General features: G+C 59.4%; 3 protein-coding genes and 1 long non-coding RNA gene across 6 annotated transcripts; 2 read left to right on the top strand and 2 right to left on the bottom strand.

The window, feature by feature from the left end:
• The first annotated feature begins 831 nt into the window (after positions 1-831).
• ANKRD39 (ankyrin repeat domain 39) lies at positions 832-1752 on the top strand. Its single transcript, XM_065856702.2, has 4 exons — positions 832-955; positions 1077-1180; positions 1266-1469; positions 1553-1752. Exons 1-4 carry the CDS (start codon positions 856-858, stop codon positions 1688-1690), a joined length of 546 nt encoding a protein of 181 aa, XP_065712774.1. The 5' UTR covers positions 832-855; the 3' UTR covers positions 1691-1752.
• A 48-nt stretch (positions 1753-1800) lies between these two features.
• On the bottom strand, positions 1801-3224 carry LOC136112181 (uncharacterized). Its single transcript, XR_010652807.2, has 3 exons — positions 2968-3224; positions 2204-2385; positions 1801-1917 (listed from the first exon to the last, which is right to left on the bottom strand). It is a non-coding gene; the product is annotated as an uncharacterized lncRNA (long non-coding RNA).
• Positions 3225-3538: 314 nt separating this feature from the next.
• CNNM4 (cyclin and CBS domain divalent metal cation transport mediator 4) lies at positions 3539-10977 on the bottom strand. Its single transcript, XM_065856618.2, has 7 exons — positions 9546-10977; positions 7250-7393; positions 7025-7162; positions 6621-6790; positions 6425-6524; positions 5224-5405; positions 3539-5128 (listed from the first exon to the last, which is right to left on the bottom strand). Exons 1-7 carry the CDS (start codon positions 10969-10971, stop codon positions 4916-4918), a joined length of 2373 nt encoding a protein of 790 aa, XP_065712690.1. The 5' UTR covers positions 10972-10977; the 3' UTR covers positions 3539-4915.
• Positions 10978-11672: 695 nt separating this feature from the next.
• Positions 11673-20093, top strand: LMAN2L (lectin, mannose binding 2 like). 3 transcript variants are annotated; one of them, XM_065856620.2, is made up of 9 exons: positions 11673-11806; positions 11893-12011; positions 13706-13823; positions 14240-14322; positions 15926-15958; positions 16418-16579; positions 16648-16762; positions 18167-18286; positions 18764-20093. In XM_065856620.2, the coding sequence occupies exons 1-9, from the start codon at positions 11680-11682 to the stop codon at positions 18904-18906; spliced, it is 1020 nt and encodes a 339-aa protein (XP_065712692.1). In that variant the 5' UTR covers positions 11673-11679; the 3' UTR covers positions 18907-20093. The 3 variants fall into 3 exon arrangements, with proteins under 3 accessions (XP_065712692.1, XP_065712693.1, XP_071655544.1); XM_065856621.2 differs by lacking the exon at positions 15926-15958; XM_071799443.1 differs by lacking the exon at positions 11893-12011 and having other exon boundaries at positions 11681-11806.
• Positions 20094-20223: the final 130 nt, after the last annotated feature.

Raw genomic sequence — 20223 nt, 5'->3', positions numbered from 1 at the left:
TTTATATTAATAATAAAAAGGAGTAAAAAAAAAAAAAAAACAGACAACAAAATGAAAAGTGAAGCCCGCAGGGGCTGTGTCCGGTACTGGCTGGGGGGGTGCGGGGAGGGTGCTGGGCCCCCCCGGCCGCTGAGCTCATGGAAAAAGGCCGCGCTTGGGGCTATAAAAGGGCATCGCGGCGCCATTCCCAGGGCGGGGGTGGCCTGGCAGCCCCCCTCGGGGCCTGAGGCGGCTGAGGCCTGGCCCCATTCCCGTGCCCCCCCCACCCCCCCCCGGATGCCGGGGGTCAGTGTGGGGCGCTGGGGGGGGGATGGTCCTCGGGGAGGCCCTGCTGGGAAGCTGGGCGGAAGCAGCACCCGGGGTCCCGGTGGTGGAGCCTGGGAGCGGGGCCAGGAGCTGCCCGGGGCGTGGGAAGCGGGGCCGGGGGGGCCCTGAGCCCCCGGAGAGGGGGTGAGTGCTGCCCCCCCCATAGTGGGAGGGCTGAGGCTCGGGTACCCCACAGCTGTGGGGTGGGGATGCCTGAGCCCCCCATAAGTGTGACGGGTGATCTCTAGGCACCCCATAGCAGGGCGGTGACCCCTGGGTCCCCATAGTTGGGGAGTAGGCCAGGGCCCCCCCCAGTAGCTGGTTTTGGGGGGGTGGGGGCGCCCCCTGGCGGGGTCCAGAGCACGCATGCACCCTAGCGCTCGGGGCGTGGGGCGCTTCGGCTCCATTCGGCTTCATTCGGCCGTTCCCGGCTTCCCTCGGCTCCCTTCGGTTCTTCCCGGCTCCCCTCGGCTCCCTTCGGCCCTTCCCGGCTCCCCTCGGCTCCTTTCGGCCCTTTCCGGCTCCCTTCGGCCGTTACCGGCTGAGGCGATGGCGGCCGGTCGCAGTTCTCCGCCCGGTCCCTGCTGCCCGTCGCGGTTGGCGGTGCCCAGCGTCCACCAGAGCCTGCCCGAGATGGACTTCGAGCGGGGTCGGGAAGAACCCGGGAGCAGGGCTGGGGGGCTGGGGGGACGCCAAGGGCCGGGGTACGGGCAGGGCTGCGGGTCCGATCCTGCCTGACCCCCCTCCCTCCCCGGTCCCGGTGCCCGTAGGGATCTGGGCGGCGGCGCGGGACGGGGACGAGCCCCGGGTGCTGGAGCTGCTGGAGCGGCGGGGAGAGCCCAGCCAGCCCGACCTGGCTGGGTACACAGCACTGGTACATGGGCACAGAGAGGGGACAGACAGACCCCGTGCCTGTGTGTCCCCCCCACCCACGCCCGTGTCCCCTTGTCACCCCCCAGCACTACGCCAGCCGCAATGGCCACCTGGGCGTCTGCCAGCTGCTGCTGCAGCGCGGTGCCCGCTGTGATGCCCGCACGCCAGGTGGTGCCACCCCCCTGCACCGTGCCAGCTACTGCGGCCACCTGCCCATCGCCCAGCTGTTGCTAGCCCACGGCGCCGACCCGCTGGCCACCGACGGGGACGGCCGCACCAGCCTGCACAAGGTGGGTGGCACAGCCTGGATGTCCCCCTTGTGCCTTGCACCAGCATTTGCACACCCCGGCGATGACAGATGTGTCACCCGCAGGCCGCTGAGCAAGGCCACCGGGAGCTCTGCGCCCTGCTCCTGCGGCACAGCCCGGTGCTGGCTGGCATCCGCGACACCAAGGGCCGGTGTCCCCGCGACGTGGCCACCCCAGAGGTGCGGGACCTGCTGGACACCTGACAGGGACACCCGGTGCCACTGGACAACATCTGCGATGGATAAACACAGCCCCTGGCACCCAATGGCGTCTCCGCCTCTCTGTCCCCTGCGCCGGGTTCACCCTGTCCTGGTGGGGAGTGTCACGATGAGGGAGCCAAAATTCCGCTCCCACCATGCTGAGCAGCTGGGGACACTGAGGAGTAGGCAAAAGGGTTTCAGCCTGTCCCAGTGGGATGGTTTGGTGACACCTGTGGCAGAGTAAATAGCAGGGCTGAGTTCATGGTGCCCGGGGTGGCGGTCGGCCCCTGAGATGGGACAATGTGGCAAGATGCGTGAGAGAGAGATGCACGACGTACATGCGGGGAGGAGGGAGCCGCGCAGGGGACACCCTCAATTGGTGGCTGTACCACGGCCCGGGATCTGCTGCTCACTGCTGAGAGGAACTGCAGATGCAGGTGGCTCCACCAGCACCACAGAACCCCCAGGCCTTCCCAACTGGGCACAGCTACTGGGGCAGCCAAGCTGGCTCCCTACCTGGTGCGGTGTTGTGGTGGCTCAGGAAGGCGGTTGGCTGCTGGGGATGATTTCAGTTCAATGGTGTTGGGCAAATCGACTGGATTTGGGGTCCTGGAGGCCATGAGGGCACCAAGATAAGGTAGTTGGGGGAGTGTGAGGAGCAGCTGCGGCACCAGGCAGATGTTGGGGATGGGTGGAACCTGCCAAAGAGCACGGAATTACAGAATCATTTTGGTTGGAAAAGATCTTAAAGATTGAGTCCACCCATAACCCACCCTGGCACTGCCCCATGTCCTGAGAACCTGATCTCCAACCCTCCAGGGATGGTGACTCCAGCACTGCCCTGGGCAGCCTGTTCCAATGCCCCACAGCCCTTTGGGGAAGAAATTGTTCCCCACATCCAACCTCAACCTCCCCTGGCACAACTTGAGGCCGTTTCCTCTGCTCCTGGCGCTTGTTCCTGGGGAGCAGAGCCCGACCCCCCTGGCTCCAAGCTCCTTTCAGGCAGTTCAGAGATCAGAAGGTCTCCCCTCAGCTCCTGTTCTCCAGCTGAACCCCCCAGGTCCCTCAGCCGCTCCCATCACACTTGTGCTCCAGCCCCTCACCAGCTCCGTTCCCTTCTCTCAACTCGCTCCAACATCTCAAGGCCTTTCTTGGCGCGAGGGGCCCGAAACTGACCCCAGGATCCGCAGTTCGGCCTCCCCAGTGCCCAGCACAGGGGGAATCTCCCTTTAAACCCCACAAATCGGCCGAGCGGGTCCGGCGCTACCGGCCTCTCTCACCTGTAGTATTCAGTTCCATTTTCGTCCTTCCCCATCTCCATCTCCACAGAGGGCGGGCAGCCCGGGCCCGGCGGGAGGGAGCCCGAGCGGCACCGGTACAGGCACCACCGCCCCTCAGCCCGCCCTGGCAGCACCACAGACGTGCCAGCAGGACTCGGAGGAGCCACACTGACAAGGCCCCCGGTCCCGTCCCGGTGTCACCGGAGAAGGATGCAGCGACTGAGGGGACGCTAGCGGCAGCGCAGCGCCCCGCCCACCTTCCTCCCGCGGAGCCAATCAGCGGCCGCTGCGCCCCCTGTGGCCCCGCCTCTAGGCGGCCGCCCCCGCCCCGCAGCCAATCGCCGGCCGCTCCGCCGACGCTCCTCCTCGCGGCCAATCGCCGGCAGGCCCACCTCACGCGGTGCAGCCAATCGCCACCCGCTAACCCCTCATAGGGCGGGGCCTCACCGCCGCGCTGTAAACAACACCGGGAACAGATTTAAAGGAGCCGCGTCGCACAGCGGCGCCGGTGACCAAGACGCGCCCTCCGCGGTTCCCTGCACCCCGCCGCGAAACATGGAGCAGACCCACATACAGATATAGAATTTTTATTACCCAACTGGCAAAAAACCCCTAAAACCCAATGAATAAAATTCCACAGTTGGTTTCACAACCGGGGGGGGGGCGGCAGGAGGAGGGGGGTGGGGGTCATAACCGGGGGGGAAGACCCGGCCCCCTCAGCCCTCTGAGCCCAGCGTCCCCCAAATATACAAATCAAACCTGATGCTAAAAATAAATAGGAATTCCCGGGGTGGGGGTTGCATAGAGGAAGATTTAATAAAAAAAGGGATTTTTTTTTTGTCTCGGTTTATTATTATAATTCATTATTATTATTATTATTATCTCTAGTATCTCCCCGCGGAAGGATCCAGGACCTGATCGTCGACACATGATTAATAAAAATAATTAACCTTCTCCCAATAACTTACAGAGTTCACCCAGGGAACTTGTGCTTTTTTTTTTGAGGGGTGGTCTCTCCTACCCCCTCCTGTGAAGCTCTGGGGACCAGGGGGGTCCATCCGGTGCTCACCGGGGGTCCCACGTCCTGTCCCAAGGGGGTCACTGGGGGATGTTGGGGTCCCCCTATGCTGGGGGACACACACATGGCGCTGGCCCCCTCCTGCCTGTACAACTTTGGTCACTAGCTTTGTGTCACCCCAAAGAGCCGGATCCTGCGCCCCCCCCCATCACCGATCTCCCCCCTCCCGGTACCCTGAGATGCCCCAACCGGTGCTGGGGGGGAAGGCACCGGAACCGTTGGGGTGGGGGGGCCATCCCTGCCATCCTCCGTGACACCAACGGTGACGGATCAGGGACCTCCCGGGATAACAGGGGGGGTCCTTTCAGCCACCGTTTTGCACCGGAGTCACCACGGAGCCACCAAGCCCATACCCGTGGCCTCAGACCTGCCGCGTCCCCCGGTGCCCCGGGCCAGCAGGAAAGGGGAGCGGTCACGGGGAGGGGTTGCAGCATCGCCCCCACGCACCGGGAGAAGGACGAGACATCACCGTCATACCCCAAAAACACCGTTGAGGGGGCCGGGATGCCCGTCTTGGCGGGGGCCATGGCGCAGCCACCCCGCTCTCGAAGCGGCGTCCGAGGCCTGAAGCTCCCTGAGCTGAATGGGCGCCGGCGGCGGGGGCAGCCTGCGGAGAAATTGCGCCATCTCCACCGGCAATCCGTTTAAATTAATTAAAAAACAATAATAAGCCAAGTCTGGAGGAAAAAAAAAAAGCAGCAGCAAATCCCGGCTCTGTTTTTCCTATCACACCTCCCTCTGGCTCAACCGGGGGCTTCTCCGGTGAAACCGAGGAGACGCCGAGGTGGTTCCTTACCGGGGGAAAAGGGTCCCAAAATAATCAAGGGGGCAGGCGATGTCCAGTCCCGGCGCGCGCCGGCGGGGCCGGGGTCAGATGGAGTTTTCCAGGGGGCTGTGGTTGCTCCGGCGGCCCAGGCAGTTCCTCTCGTTCAGGAGGCTGGTGGTCTCGTCGGCAGTGGCGGAAGGTTCCGGTTTCTCCGGTAAACCGGGGGTGTCTGGTTTGGGGGCGTTGCTGTCGGGGGATTGGGGACAACTGTCCATGCGAGAGGCCATCAGGCCGTTCTGGTATTCATGCCGTGTGATCTGTGCCGGGGAAAAATAATAACGGGGGGTGAGGAGTGGTGACAGACCCCACCGGTGATGTCCCCATCCCCGTGTGATGTCCCCGTCCCCCTCACCTTGACGAACTGGAGGTCGGTGAGGGCACGGACGCTGAAATCGGCCACGTACTGGGCACCGGTCCCAGCATTGAGCTGGTTGTTGCTGCCGCTGGCGGGGGATGAGACGGAATCGGAGCGTTCATGGTAGCTGAGGGAGGCCGAGCGGTTCAGGCTGCTGACGTGGGATGGGGAGCGGGTCTCTGAGGGGACAGGAGGGACAGTTAGTCACATCGGGGACACCCAGCCCCAAGGAGGGTCTTGCGCCACGAGAGGATGAGCCCTGGTAGCTCCAGTGACACCAGCGGTGACAAGGAGTGAGGGGACACTCATCCACCTCAGCCCTGGGGCCAAGCAGTGTCATCCCCAGGATTTGCTCCCTGCCAAAATGTCACCAAGCACGGTCATGGAACCACCAGTCCACAGGGGACAGTGCGAGGACCCTGTGGCTCCTCGAACCGGTGGATCAATTGCCTTGTGTGGGGTTGGGGACACGGTGGGGGTTACAGGGACATGGTGATGTGCTCGGAAAGCCAGGGTGACACAGGAACCACATGCAGCAGTGGGGAGTGTCACCTCTTTGCCAGCATGGGGACAGCCACCACCATCTGGTGGCAGAAATCAGGGAGTTATGGGGTGTGGAGGATCCTAATGTCACCATGAGCAGGGCCAGGTGACACCAAGAGGATGAGTAACCAGCCCAGCATGGGGGACAAAACACCCGGTGCTGCATTAATAGAGGGACACCCACTCTGGGGGGTCACTGTGGTGACAGTGGGGTTTGGCATGTCACACAGCTGCGCCATTTACCTGTCACCCAGGAAAACAATGACCTTGGATTTGTAGATGGGCGCCGGGACTGGGCTGGGGTCAGACAGACGGACAACACAGCACACAGAGGTCAAGGGAAGCCTCTGGGTGAAGGAGTGGGGGTGGCAGGTGCCTCTATTCATTGTTTGGGTGCTGCTCAGGGCAGTGGTGAAGTCACCATCCCTGGAGGGTTGGACAGACAGACATGAGGTGCTCAGGACATGGGACAGGGCCCGGGGTGGGTTATGGATGGACTCGGTGAGCTCAAGGGGCTTTTCCAATCAAAACGATTCTGTGATTTTATTCTAGGACAAGCACCAGCCACACAGCGCCCAGGAGGCACCAGCAGGACCTCAGAACCTCCAGCATCTCCAAGTCAGGGTGGGGGGGCTCTGCCCACCATGGTGCTTACCGGACACAGGATTGGGGCCAAGCGCCATCACCCCGTAGTAGGAGAACGCTCCCGCTTCAAACTTCATACATTCCTTGCCGGCCTCCACCTCCACCTTGCCCTGTGAGGGAGAAATGGTGTGAAAAACACATCCCATGGGGTTGGGCTGGGTGAGACCCCCACATTGCGGCCAAGGGACTCCCCTGCGCCCCGGTACCTGCAGGATGAGAATGAAGTAGTCGGCCGCTTTGTTCTTGCAGTATAGGAAGTGTCGTGGGGATTTCTTGTTCTCCTCATCAAACTTCAGCTCCTGGATGACGTCAGAATATTTGAGGAGCCGCAACAGGATCTTCTCCGAGATGAAGTTCGGGGTGAAGAGCGTCACCTCTGAAAGGGAGAGAGGAAAAAGGGTCAGAGTCGTTGTCCTTGTCCCTCTTGATAACTGTGTCCCCTCCCCATCCCTTGGGGTGATGCTGGGCCACGCTGCCATCTCCCTGGGGCAGAAAGTCCCCAAAACCAGCTCCAGGTCCCCAGCAAAGGCAGCTCCAGCCCTGGGGGACACATCTCAGCACTGAGGGCTGCCCAGAGCCATCGGGGGGCATTCCCCCCGCAAAATCTCACCCGTGGAGAGGAAGCGGTGAGCGGCCAGCAGCAGCTGCGGGGAGATCTTGACCTTCTTCTCGATGACGGGGTCCTTGAAGGCCGAGAAGTCCCGTTTCTTTTTCTGGTTGCCCACCCGGTTCTGGTTGCTGTTGTCAACTGGGGGGAACAGGGTGTCAGTGGGGACAAGCGGGACCCCCAGCAACACCCATGGGTGGGGGGAGAGGGGCCGAACCATAGACCTACTGAATTTATCCGATTCGTCCAGGATCTCCGACTTGATGATCTCCTCGATGACGTCCTCCAGTGTCACCAGCCCCAGCACTTCGTAGAAGGGATCGCCCTCCCCCTCGTTGTTCACCTTCTGCACGATGGCCAGATGGGACTTCCCTGTGGACAGACACACAGATGCATGAAGAGAGACACCCCCAGGGCACCCCCAGCCTCAACAGTGGGTTCCTGCACCCCAGGATGTGTCACTGGCCCTTCCCTCCCCGAGCAGGAAACAATAAACCAGTGAAAATCTAAACAAGCCCCTGGGCTGGGAGCTAATTCCCAGTGTAATGACAGTCATTAGGACGGTGACAGTGGCGCCTGGGAGGCTCACAGCATCTCCTTGTCACGGCATCTCCTTGTCACCGTGGGGCGTGGGTTTGGCTTGGGGGTGGTCACAGGAGATGGGATGTGTCCCCGGAGCAGCCTGTGCCATGTCATTGAATCATTTTGGTTGGAAGAGCCACTCAAGATGATAGAGTCCAAATGTTAACCCACCCCGGCACTGCCTCATGTCCGTCTGTCCAACCCTCCAGGGATGGTGACTCCAGCACTGCCCTGGGCAGCCTGTTCCAATGTCCCACAGCCCTTTGGGGAAGAAACTGTTCCCCACATCCAACCTCAACCTCCCCTGGCACAACTTGAGGCCGTTTCCTCTGCTCCTGGCGCTTGTTCCTGGGGAGCAGAGCCCGACCCCCCTGGCTCCAAGCTCCTTTCAGGCAGTTCAGAGATCAGAAGGTCTCCCCTCAGCTCCTGTTCTCCAGCTGAACCCCCCAGGTCCCTCAGCCATTCCCATCACACTTGTGCTCCAGCTCCAAGCCCACACCATTCAGACAACCCCGCGGCAGAAAGGCCACGTGTAAAGAAGCAAAACACCCCTAAAATCACTGTGAAAACCCCTCACGCCCCCGTCTGACCCCTCGGTGGGGCGCGGTGGCTCCTTCACCAACCCGGTGACTCAGACAGAGGTTCCTCTCCAGGCCAAGCCGCCAAAGCTGCTGTCGGTGGGGAGCGGCCGGCAGCAAAACAAACACACCCCAGGGAGCCTGACCTGCCAGAGCAAAGGGCACAGCGTGGCTGCCATGGCATTGCCAGGGTAGTGACACCTCCTGCACTGCCCCGAGACCCCCTTTGCCACCGGAGTCCCCAAACCAGGGGGGTGAGCAACCCCTCGAGCTCAGCAGAGGGGCTGGGAGCTCCCTGTGTGGTCATTCCCCACTCAAAGCTTCACATCGAGAGAAGGGGACAGTCGGGACAAGGCGCTGGGTGTCCCCACGGGAGCTGCCACCCCAGGCCAGCGTCTGCAACACCTCGGAGAATCAGTTGGGCTGTCAAGCGCTGCGATTAATATGATCACAAGCACAGCCTGTTGAATTTTTCCCCTTTTTATCCTCTTTTTGGGTGCGTCTCCCGCTTTCAACGCAGGTCCCGATGGGTGGGATGAGGGCAGAGCCTCGCGGCGCTGCCGCATCCACAACAACAGGGTTCAGAGAGGGACCCCAAAACCAGCCCAGGAATCACCTGGCCTGACCCAGTGATAAATAAATCACTACACAGGCCGTGGGTGGCTTTGTAACCGGAACGAGCGCACTTTAAATCCGTTAATAAGGCTTCGTCGGAGGGAAAGCTGGTGCCAGCAGCCGGTATAACCCCGGCAGCAACATGGCTCCGTTTTTTGGGAACGGGGGCGGCCGTGCGCTCCTGCGGCGGCTCCGGAACCGGCGGGAGACGAACCGGAGGAAAAACACTTGCTGGGAAGGTGTTTTGCTAATCAGGGCAGTTCCACAACAATCCCCGCAGCCCGGACAGGCCCTGAGGAGGGAACCAAACCCAAACCAGGGAGACAAACAACTTTCCAGCAGCAATTCACCAGCCTCCAGGCCGATAATTAAAAACAAGGAGCAAATAAACATTCCCGAAGTGTTTCTGGAGGCTGGCGCTGATTCCTCCTCCGCCCGTAACACCGAGGTTCTCCCGTTACAAACCCCGGGGACGGGCAACTGCGCCGATTTGGTGCCCAACAATGTGTCCCCAGCTCCCCGGTCCCCTCCTGCTCGCAATTGCTTGAACTGTGGGGACATCAGGCAGCCCCAGGGAGCAAAAACTCTACAGAGTTTTGCTTCTGGCATCCTCAGAGTGGGGGAAAGCAGCATCCGGGGAAGAAGCAGCACCCAAGGAAGCGGCAGCAGAGCCCAGGGAAGCAGCAGCACCCAGGGAAGAAGCAGCACCCGGGCGAAGCGGCAGTAGCACCCCCCGAACGTCCCCTCACCCTTTTTGAACTCCTCCAGCATGGCGTCGAGCTTAGTGTCATGGAAAACAACATGGACGGGGTGGTTGTAGAACTTGGTGATGGTTTTGAGGGGGGTGCAGTCGTCGGGGTCGACAAAAGCCAGGTCCTTGACGTAGAGGATGTCCATGATGTTGGAGCGGTCCTCCTCGTAGACGGGGATGCGGGTGTAGCCGCTCTCCATGATCTCCGACATGGTGTTGAAGTCCAGGATGGCGTCGCTCTTTATCATGAAACAGTTCTCCAGCGGCGTCATCACGTCCTCCACCGTCTTGGTGCGGAGCTCCAGCGCTCCCTGGATCATGTTGAGCTCTTCCCTCACCAGGTCGTTGTAGGGTTCCGTCACCTTCAGCATCTCCACCAGCTTCTCCCGGTTGTAAACGGTGCCGATCTCCTGGCCGAGGATGCAGTCGAGGAGTTTGCTGATGGGGTAGGAGAGAGGGAACGTCACCATCATAAAAAATTTGGTGATCACAATGGTGTTGGCCCCCACGGCCAGGCCGTGGCGGGAGCAGAGCGCCTGGGGCACGATCTCCCCGAAGATCACGATGCCGATGGTCGAAGCGACGACGGCACCGATCCCAGAGCCAATGAGGTCGTCGAGGAAAATGGTGAGGGTGGTGTTGACCAGCACGTTCCCCAGCAGCAGCGAACACAGCAGATAATTCCCCTTGCGGCGGATGGGCTCGATCTTGCGGGCGTAGCGCTTCTCCTTGTCAGTGCCGCAGTTCTGCACGATGCGCAGCTCCATGGGATCCAGCGCCATGAGGCCCAGGTTGAGCCCGCTGAATATCCCTGACAGCACCAGCAACCCAACGATGAGAATCACCTGCAGCCAAAGGGGCAGCAGCGACTTCTTCTCCTCCAACACCACCAGCGTCCCGTCGGCGCCTTCGTGGGGTAACCAGGGCTGGCCGGGCCGGCGCTGGGAGCACAGCACGTAGGTCTTGGCGCGCTCGTCCTTGCGCAGGGGCTGGACGTGGACCCGCAGCAGGGCCGAGGTGTCGCGGGCCTCGGCCAGGCCCGTTTGCACCAGCAGGTCCTGGGAGCGCTCGGGGCAGGTGCCGTTGGGAACCGAAGCGTTGGCGGCGGGCCGGAGCTCGGCGAAGGCGACGTGTTGCCCGGTGTGCGGCCCCAGGCCCAGCCCGTAGAGGCGCAGCAGCACCTCGCTCCCTTCGGTCACACGGATGGGCCCGCGGGCCGGAGCCCCCGGCGCCGGTTTCGTGCTCTCCTCCAGCCGCATCCCCAGGATCACCGTGTCCCCCGCCGCGACCGCCCCGCGGGGCAGCGCCAGCAGCAGCAGCAGCGGCGGCAGGAACGGGGGAGGAGCCGCCGGGACCCCCGCGATGCCGCCGCCCTCCCGGGCCCCGCCGGGGCCACCGCGCCGCCTCCCGCCGCCCGGCGCCATGTTGGTGTCTCGCGGCCGCCGCGCTCGCGGCGACGTCACCGGGCGGGACACGCCCACCCCGCCCCGGGGGACGGGAGGGACGTCACGCGCCGCGCCTCGCCGCGAGCCGCGCGGTCTTAAAGGGACCGTGTCAGCGTGGCGGTGATGGGGTGGGGACCGCGAGTGCTATCGGGGTGAGGGCCCGGTGTCGCCTCGAGGGGACGCCCCTGGGGAGACGGAGGTGGGGTGGGGGGTGCACGGGGTGTTGGTTTTGTGGTGGGTGTCCGTCTGGTGGCGGGTGTCGCCGGTGGAAGATGGATGAGTGAGGGATCGAGGGGCACTAGGAACTGGGGAGGGTCGCAGAATCCGAGGGGAGCACTGGGACCTGAGGAGGACCGGGGCGGGGAGGGGCGTACGCTAGGATCTCGGGACACTAAGAGATACACTAGGACCTGGGCGGGGTACACTAGGACCTCGGGACAATAGGACCTGGCGGGGGGCACTAGGACCTGAGGTCAGGACTCCGTCTGCAGGCGCAGCAGATCCGTTGCGCTCCACATATCGCCGCGGACCCTTTAAAGCAGTTGGAACTACGTTACCCGTCATCCCCCGCGCTCTCCCCGCCTCTCAGTTGACAGACAAGGCCCTACGACCAACCGGAATGCGGCATGCCGCGCGGACAGCCAATGGGAGGGTGGGGCGGGGCTTGGCGCGGGCGGTGGAGGGAAGATGGCGGCGGGCCGGTGGCGGGCCGGGCTGGCGCTGCTGGCCGTGGCCATGGGGCTGGGCGGCCCGCGGGCCGAGCAGACGGAGGAGCATCTCAAGCGGGAGCACTCGCTCTCCAAGCCCTACCAAGGTGAGTGGGGCCGGGAGAGGGGCGGCGGGTGGTGCCTGGTGCAGGGTACCGGCGGCCCGGTCCCGACCGGTGTGTGTGGGCCGCAGGTGTGGGCTCGGCCAGCTCGGGGCTGTGGGACCTGCAGGGCAACGCCATGGTCATGACCCAGTACATCCGGCTCACCCCCGACCTGCAGAGCAAGCAGGGAGCCGTGTGGAACCGAGTGGTGAGCCCGGGGGCGCCGTGGGGGGACGCCGGGAGGGGGTTTGAGGGGGGGTTGGAGACGTGGGGTGACCCCTGTGGGGATGGGCTGGGTGGAGGAGCAGGTTTAAATCGGGTGGGGGGGTTTGGGGAATTCAGGTTAAGTTTGGGGTGTTGGGAGATTGGGGCTGATCAGAGGGCTTGGGGGGGTCCTGAGTTTGAGATCCGAGAGTTTAGGGTGTGGGTGCATGGGCAAGACTGGGGAGGTGTGTGGAGGTCCTGGGGAAGGGGGTTTGGGGTCCTGGGGAAAGGGGTTTGGGGGGGAGGGTGACTGGGCAGCTCTGGGCCAAATGGGTGGGAGTCTAGGGCAGTGGGTATGAGGGGTTCCTGGGGGGATTTGGGTGATTTGAGGGGGTTTGAGGCTGAGCTGGGGTTTTGGGGGGGTTCTGACTGGGAGTTTGGGGTGCAGGTGTTTGGGCAGGGCTGAGGGGGGCCTGGGGTCTTGGAGAAGGGGGTTTGGGGGGGGTGATAGGGTAACTGTAGAGGTTTGAGTTATGGGGGGAGTGCAGGGGTCCGGGCCAGTGGGTATGAGGAGTTTGGGGGAGTTTGAGGCTGGTTTGGTGGGGGTCATGAGTGAGAGAATTTGAGGTGTGGGTGTTTGTGCAGGACTGGGGGTCCTGGGGAAGGAGATTTGAGATCCTAAGGAAGGGGGTGGGGGGCGACTGGGCAGCTCTGGGCTAAATGGGGGGCGAGTGTGGGGGTCTGGGCCAGTAGGTACAGGGGTTTCGGGGAGGGTTGTGTGGACACAGTGGGGGTTTGGGCTGGGGAGGTTGGAGGGTCTGGGCCCAGGTTGGTGGGGGGGAATTGGGGTGAGCTGCGGGGGGGTTGAGTGGAGCTGGGGGACACTTCAGCACCCAGCCTTTGGTGCAGTGATTCCTGCAATTGCTGAGTCTCCGCCCAGGGTGAATCTGGGGGGCGAGATTGAGCAGTTTGGGGTGTCTCTTGGGACTCCCGCTACCCCCTTTACTGCGACCATGGCTCCGAGCGGCGCTGGTGAGGTGACACCTGGACATGGTGCTGTGCCCTGTTATGCTGCCCCTCATGAGCCTTTTGCAGACAACGAACGTCTCGTTAATACCTTAATAATTCCTGTTGAATTTTAATTTGGGGTTGAAATCCATGTGGTTTTTGTGCCCTAGGATCCAGCCCAATCTGCAGTGGTTTGGAAAACACCCTGTGAGATCCGTTATACTCAATTTTTATTGTGATAAAATACTGAGGGTTTTTAAGTTTTTTTCTTTTTTAAATGTTATTTTTTTTTGCTGGGGTTTAGAGCTCCCACAAAATGTTGTGGCTTCCAAGCAGAGCCACCGGCCGGCTTCACATCACGAGCTCGTTATGTTACGTGCCTGTTAGCACAGGGAATTTGCTGGTAGCTCAAGAAATAATTGGCTTATCAGCAATTAAGAAGCTGGCACTGCTCCTCGGGCTCTTTTTGCTCTTCTTTTCCCGGGTGTGAGTTATTTTGCTGGAGTTACTGTTACCTCGGAAAAGCGTGAGATCAGAATTGGCTCTTTGGCTTTTTATAGCTTTGAGTAATGACCAATTCCCTTGGCTTAATGATGTCCTTTGGGATTAATTATTGTTGCTCGCATGCAAAATATAGGCCAGCCGGGTCTGGTACACCCTAATTTCACATCCTCGCTCCTTCTCTTGCAGCCGTGTTACCTCCGAGACTGGGAGATGCAGGTGCATTTTAAAATCCATGGGCAAGGCAAGAAAAACCTGAACGGGGATGGTTTTGCCATCTGGTACACCAAGGATCGCATGCAGCCGGGTAAAATTGTGCTCCAGCCCCTTCCCCGGCTCTGTTCCCTTCTCTCGACCCGTTCCAGCACTTCAAAGGCTTATTTGGTGTGAGGGGTCCAAGACTGCCCCCAGGATTCGAGGTTTGGCCTCCCCAGTGGCCTCTTGGCCACCTGGGCATGTGCTGGCTCATGTTCAGCCGCTGTCACCAACACTCCCAGGTCCTTTTTCCACTGGGCAACTTTTTGACCATTCCACTAAGGAGTTGGCTCCTTAAAAATACACTTAGTGGAGGAAACTTGATCCTCGGCCAGCTTGGGACAGAGGATTTAATCTGCTCCTCTGACTCCCTGCCTGAAGGGTCTGTGCGCTCAATGAGAGAACAACACAAAACCTTGGGTAGCAAACACTTTGCCACCCTTATTCAGAGCTTGTTCTTCCTCCTAGGACCTGTTTTTGGGAGCAAGGATAACTTCCTGGGCCTGGGAGTGTTTGTGGACACCTACCCCAACGAGGAGAAGCAGCAGGAGGTGAGCTGGGAAGGACAAACGGGCCTGTGCCGCTCACCAGCTGCCCGCGGAGCACGGCATGGGCAGCACCAAGGCTACGACTCTTCATCATCGCAGTGCTGCCTTTTTGCAAGCTCTTTAATCACAAAATATTACTCTGCTTCCTCTCCGCTGCCTTTCCCTAGCGCGCTCTACATAGTTGGTTTTAATAACTCTTCAGAGATGTGGAAAGCTGCTGGTTGGTTTTGTGGTCAGGTCTAGAATCATAAAACAGAATCAGAGAATTGCTTTGGTTGGAAGAGACACTCAGGATCGTCCACCCATAACCCACCCCTGGCACTGCCCTGTGTCCCTGAGAACCTCATGTCCGTCTGTCCAACCCTCCAGGGATGGTGACTCCAGCACTGCCCTGGGCAGCCTGTTCCAATGCCCCACAGCCCTTTGGGAAAGAAGTTATCCCAAATTTCCAATCTAATTTACCCAGAGAAAAAGCTCTCAGGGCAGGAGCAAACTAACCAGTGGCACCACGTTGGTGTCACAAGCTCTTGCTCTTTCTGGAGGGTGTCAGCGAGTAGCGGTTGAGTTGAAGCTCTACTATGAGTATCGTCTTTGTAAACCTCAAGTAGAGTGGTACCCGAGCTGCCTGCCCGTGCCACAGAGCTGTTTGTGGCAACTCATCAGCCAGAGGCTAAACTGTGGCCACACTCTCCCTCCCTGAAAGGTGCCTGTTTAATGATCTTTGTGTCCCTGATGCCTCTCTTGGTCGTTTGGGGTTTATTGGTGTTTGTTTCTGTGCAGGAGCAAGTGCAGAGACAGCTAAAACCATGCCCTTCCCACCCCGATGCTGAAATTGGTTTCACCACTCCAAAACAAAGATGGACCCGTTCTTAATTTGAGCTTTCCCCTAAAAAATAGGCCATTTTACCCCAAAATCTTGGTGCTAACCCCACTGACCCACAGGATCCCCTTTGCCCCAGGGGAAAGGGACAAAAAGGCGCAGTTGGGATGTGCGCTGGCCTTGGAGCTGCCGAGCAAACCCTGAGTAAACTACCAGCTCTTGTTCCAACACCCAAAGCAGCCTCAAGGCGCAGGGGTGGACTTTGTGCTTGTAAAAACCTTTCTGAGCTGCTTGGCACCACCTTCCTGGGGGATTAGCTCTGCTTTTGTGGGGCAAAGGGCTGCGCAACGGGTTTCATTTAAAAGAAAGAATCAGTAGTTGACCATCAAGAAAGGGAAGAGATGGAGAAACGCTGATCGACTGCTTGCTGAGGATTCACAGCTGCTTTTTTTTTGCCTGTAAAAGAACAAAAAGAAGCGTCTTGTTCTCAAGGGAAGAGGGACGGGTTAGTTGTGGGTCCCTGGGGAGCAGTCGTGGCCCAAGTGTCACCAAACTGCTGCATGACGAGGAGAAATGCCGTATGTGGCAAAGCTTGATGTGGTTTTCCAGCACCGTTTTCCTAGATTTTGGCACCTAACACCTTAACCCCGCTCTGCTTTCATCTCTGCTAGCGTGCTGAGCTCTCCAGGGAGGAAGTTTCCCGGTTGTAGGTTAATACTAAACTCTGGTCTGTGACCGTTTTGCTTCTGTGCTCTCTCTTGCTTTGCGATAACCCCGGACTGGCAGGCTCAGAAGAGGAGGTACAGCCCGGGAAACCAGGTACTTGGTCTTGCTCGCTTCCCCGCGCGTGAGCTGTTGGGTTTTGCCTCGGCTCACAGGCGAGGAATTCCCTCCTCCCAGCTCCAGAAATCCCAGCGTGAGCTTGGAAATCCCAGTGTGAGGTCTAGAAATCCCAGTGTGAGCTGAGAAAATCCCACTGTGAGCTCCAGAAATCCCAGTGTGCACTGAGACAATCCCAGTGTGCGCTCAGAAATCCCAGTGTAAACCCCAAAAATCCCTGTGCAAACCGGGAGAGGCTGCACGGACAGTCTCTCCTCCAGCCTGGGTATCTGGGAGATGAAGCAGGATCATGCTGTTTTCTTCTCAAGGCAGATTTTAGGGGGGTGAAAGAATTCAGGGTCTGTAGGACCCGGAGATGCGCCGGGGTTCACGGTAGAGCCGCACAGTGTCCGGCGGGACGAGAGGAGAAACTCACCCCCAACTTTTTCCCCCTCGCAGCGCGTCTTCCCCTACATCTCAGCCATGGTGAACAACGGTTCCCTCACCTACGATCACGACCGGGATGGGCGCCCAACGGAGCTGGGGGGCTGCACGGCCATGGTGCGCAACCTCAACCACGACACCTTCCTGGTGATCCGCTACGTGAAGAGGAGGCTGACGGTGAGTCCTGCCTGGCGGGGTGGGCAGCAGGGCTGCGGCAGGGGCTGAATAAGCCGCTTTTATTGTAGGTTTTGATCGATATCGACGGGAAGCACGAGTGGAGAGACTGCATCGATGTGCCGGGCGTGCGCTTGCCCCGTGGCTACTACTTTGGGACTTCTTCTGTCACTGGAGACCTGTCAGGTATCGCCCTGGTGTCCTGGAGCTTGTTTCCCAAATGTTTCCTGTGCAAATCAGTGGGGAGCAGCTGAGGGACCTGGGGCGTTCAACTGGAGAACAGGAGCTGAGGGGAGACTTTTTGATCTCTGAACTGCCTGAAAGGAGCTTGGAGCCAGGGGGGATCGAGCTCTGCTCCCCAGGAACAAGCACCAGGAGCAGAGGAAATGGCCTCAAGTTGTGCCAGGGGAGGTTGAGGTTGGATGTGGGGAACAGTTTCTTCCCCAAAGGGCTGTGGGGCATTGGAACAGGCTGCCCAGGGTAGTGCTGGAGTCACCATCCCTGGAGGGTTGAACAGAGATGAGGTTCTCAGGGACATGGGTTGGGGTAACAGTTGGATTTGATTTTTAAGGTCTTTTCCAACCAAAATTATTGCATGATTCAATTTTTGAGTATCTGGAGGTGCGGCTTCATGCCTGCTGGGGCTCCAGAAGCACCTGAGGACCTCTCCATGCTTTAAACACCCCTGACCAGTGAACAGGAGCCTTGTTTTTTATCTCCTGAGAAGCCAAAAGCGCAGCCTGGGCACATTGCTCCCCCATCACTTTTAGGCAGCGCTTCCCTTGATCTCCCTGGCCCAACCTCCACTGCCCTTTCTCAACAACACAGCTGCACTGGCTCAGCCAGAGGGTCTTTCTCCAAAAAATGTGCCTCGGGAGGAGGAAAAACACAATGAGCACTGGAAAACAATCTCTTTTATTCTCCTGCTGCAAGCCGAGGTGCCTGGGTCAGCGCCGAGGGCAGCGTTGGAAAGAAATTTCATTGCAAATGCCGCAGGCATAACAACCAAGCCAGGGTGCTCATTCCTGCTTCCTGACTCTGCAAAATTCTTGGGTGTATTTTGCTTTGGATTTCATAGCCCAAGAGCCATCACCCACCTTTTATCGAAGGAGGGACCAGCCCCATGTTCCTGGAAACGCTGGGACAATGTGGAGCGACATAAATGTGGTTTTTCAGAGAGCAAAAGCATAATGTGTCCCTCCCAGCGCTGCTTGAGGTCCCACGAGGCCTAATCCCACCCCACTGTGCCACTTTTGGCAGGTTTTAAGCCCGAATCGAGTTGTGCCTCTACAAAAGCGCATTGGCGGCCGGTGTCTGGGCCCATTGTTGCCTCCAACAAAAGTTCCTTTTCTCTCTCTAGTCTCAGTTTCGAGTCAGATGATTTCCCGCTCTGGGTGGGTGCATTTTAGTTTTAAGTAGCTTAATGGTTCATGCTGGCAGAGGGCCCTGCGCTGGGGGCATAGTTTCTGCCCTGTGGAGGTGAGTTTTTCCCCCTTGGGAGTAAAAAACCCACCCCACGGTGCTCAAATCCCCCGGTCAGAGTCGTATTTATCGCTGCCACCTCAGGCCACGTTTCTCCTCTGCTTGCAGACAACCACGACATCATTTCGCTGAAGCTTTACCAGCTGACGGTGGAGCGGACGCCGGAAGAGGAGAAGCGGGACAGGGAGGTTTATCTGCCCGTCGTGGACAACCTAAAGCTGCCGGGAAGTGAGTAGGAACCGCCAGCTTGTAAAAGATCTTTATTCCTCATGTCCAACCTGAATCTCCCTCGTGCCATGACCAAAACGGGCTGTGCTGCTCCGCTGGAGGTTTGAACCTGGACGGCGTTGTTTCCCCACCTGAGACATATCAGGGTGATAAAACCCTGTCCCATGTCACCCGCAGAGGTGGTGGATGCCCCATCCCTGGAGACATCCCAGGCCAGGCTGGACGGGGCTCTGAGCAACCTGAGCTGGTGAAGATGTCCCTGTTCATGGCCCGGATGAGCTTCGGTGATCCCTTCCAACCCAAATTTTACCATTCTTGTGCGATTTGAAGTCTCACAACTTAAACCCCACGCAAAAAGCTTTGGGAAGCCAAACCCTGAGGTGGTGTGAGCCTAAAGGGGGGTCTGTGGGGGTGGTTAAACCAAATCACAGCTGGATTTGGGGTCGCTGGGCTTACGGGCTGGTTTTTCTTTCCCAGTGGAGGCGCCGCTGGAGCCCATGAGCGGTCTGGCTCTCTTCTTAATCGTCTTCTTCTCCCTTGTTGCCATCGTTTTTGCCATCGTCATCGGCGTCATCATCTACAACAAGTGGCAGGAGCAGAGTCGGAAACACTTCTATTGAGTCAGGAACCCTGCGTGGTGGCCCGTGGCTGGGCCTTAGTAACCACGTCCCACCTCCCACCCATCCCGGACTGGCCAGATGGACCCACCCTTACGGTAGGGACACTCGTGTCCCCCCAAAGACCCCCCAGTGGGGACAGCTGCCACTTCTTACCAGGCTCTGGAGCTCCCAGTAGGAGTGGGTGGTCCCCAGCACCGCTGGGACGGACCTGCCAGGCGGAATTTACCACCTTAGCTGTGAAATCCTGGCTGAGACACGCCAACGAGCGCCTGTGTTCCTCACCAGGCTCCTCCATCACCCCTCGCAGCGTCACCATGACCCTCGTCTTGAAAAACTGCCTTTCCAGGAGGGATTTTCCAAGCTCTTCATCCCAGTCCCACCGTTTCCCATCATGCGGGAGACCCGATGGCTTTTCTCTGTACTGTGAATCCCCCACAGCAACTCTAATCGCCGAGATTTGGTGTTTTTCGCTGCAGCCCCCTCCTCATTTTGGGGTGAGACGCCGAGTTCCCTGGTTGTAATTCTCGTTTGCTGCTGTGTCTGGGGGCTCGGCCCCTCTCACCGTCTCCGCTGCTCTTTGCGTGTCACCTCCTGGCTTTTGACAGCATTTTCCCCTCTGTGCTCGCCTCATCCCGGGGTCCACCCGAAGAGCTGAGCCTTGTTGGGGGGACACAGGGACAATTCCCCAGCAAAGCTGAAGCTCTTGCTGCCTTTCGGGGAGTCGGAGTTGATTCCTACCTCAGGGACTGCTTTGGTCAATGATTTCTCGGTGTTTCTCTCACCCTAGGGGTCCCCATGGCACAGAGGGACCCCAGGAGGGGGAGATCTTAGGTCACTTTGTCCCAGGGGGAGCCTTAGTGGCTTTGGGGACATTAAAATGGCAAATGTGCCGCTCCATCATTGGCAGGACCCTCCATCGCTGCTTTCCCGGACAGTCGCACCCGGGAGGGATCCCCAGTGCTACCCAGGACGGGGACACGTGTGTCTGGTGGTGTTTATGGCAGGATGTTGTCACCAGGTCAGCGGGGGCTTTTTCTTGAAGTGCCCAATTGTGGTTTTGGCAGGAGAGTTGTTTTTTCTCTGGTGTTTTGCCTCTATTTTTGCCTGATAACCAGGAGCAAAAGGCACACGCCTCTGCGTGGAGCTGTAACTGGTGTCCTGGAATAAACATTGATGTGTGTGTGTGACACGGCTGTGCCCCTTGTCACCGCCTGATCCCCCGAATTGTCAAATCACAGACTCATTTTGGTTGGAAAAGACCTTTAAAATCGAGTCAAACCATAACCCACCTCTGACACTGCCCCATGTCCCTGAGAG

Source organism: Patagioenas fasciata, chromosome 26 (genome assembly GCF_037038585.1).
Source record: "Patagioenas fasciata isolate bPatFas1 chromosome 26, bPatFas1.hap1, whole genome shotgun sequence".
NCBI classification, from domain to species: domain Eukaryota; kingdom Metazoa; phylum Chordata; class Aves; order Columbiformes; family Columbidae; genus Patagioenas; species Patagioenas fasciata.
Note: the sequence above shows the minus strand (reverse complement) of the source record. Positions and strands in the feature narration are given on the sequence as shown.

Coding starts and splice junctions, on each gene's coding strand:
- ANKRD39 (XM_065856702.2), top strand. CDS start 856: ATGGCGGCCGGTCGCAGTTCTCCGCCCGGTCCCTGCTGCCCGTCGCGG. Junction 1,181..1,265: donor TGGCTGGGTACACAGCACTG/GTACATGGGCAC, acceptor GTCACCCCCCAG/CACTACGCCAGCCGCAATGG. Junction 1,470..1,552: donor GCCGCACCAGCCTGCACAAG/GTGGGTGGCACA, acceptor TGTCACCCGCAG/GCCGCTGAGCAAGGCCACCG.
- CNNM4 (XM_065856618.2), bottom strand. CDS start 10,971: ATGGCGCCGGGCGGCGGGAGGCGGCGCGGTGGCCCCGGCGGGGCCCGG. Junction 7,394..9,545: donor GCTGGAGGAGTTCAAAAAGG/GTGAGGGGACGT, acceptor GTCTGTCCACAG/GGAAGTCCCATCTGGCCATC. Junction 6,791..7,024: donor TCACCGCTTCCTCTCCACGG/GTGAGATTTTGC, acceptor TCTCCCTTTCAG/AGGTGACGCTCTTCACCCCG.
- LMAN2L (XM_065856620.2), top strand. CDS start 11,680: ATGGCGGCGGGCCGGTGGCGGGCCGGGCTGGCGCTGCTGGCCGTGGCC. Junction 11,807..11,892: donor GCTCTCCAAGCCCTACCAAG/GTGAGTGGGGCC, acceptor TGTGGGCCGCAG/GTGTGGGCTCGGCCAGCTCG. Junction 18,287..18,763: donor CAACCTAAAGCTGCCGGGAA/GTGAGTAGGAAC, acceptor TTTCTTTCCCAG/TGGAGGCGCCGCTGGAGCCC.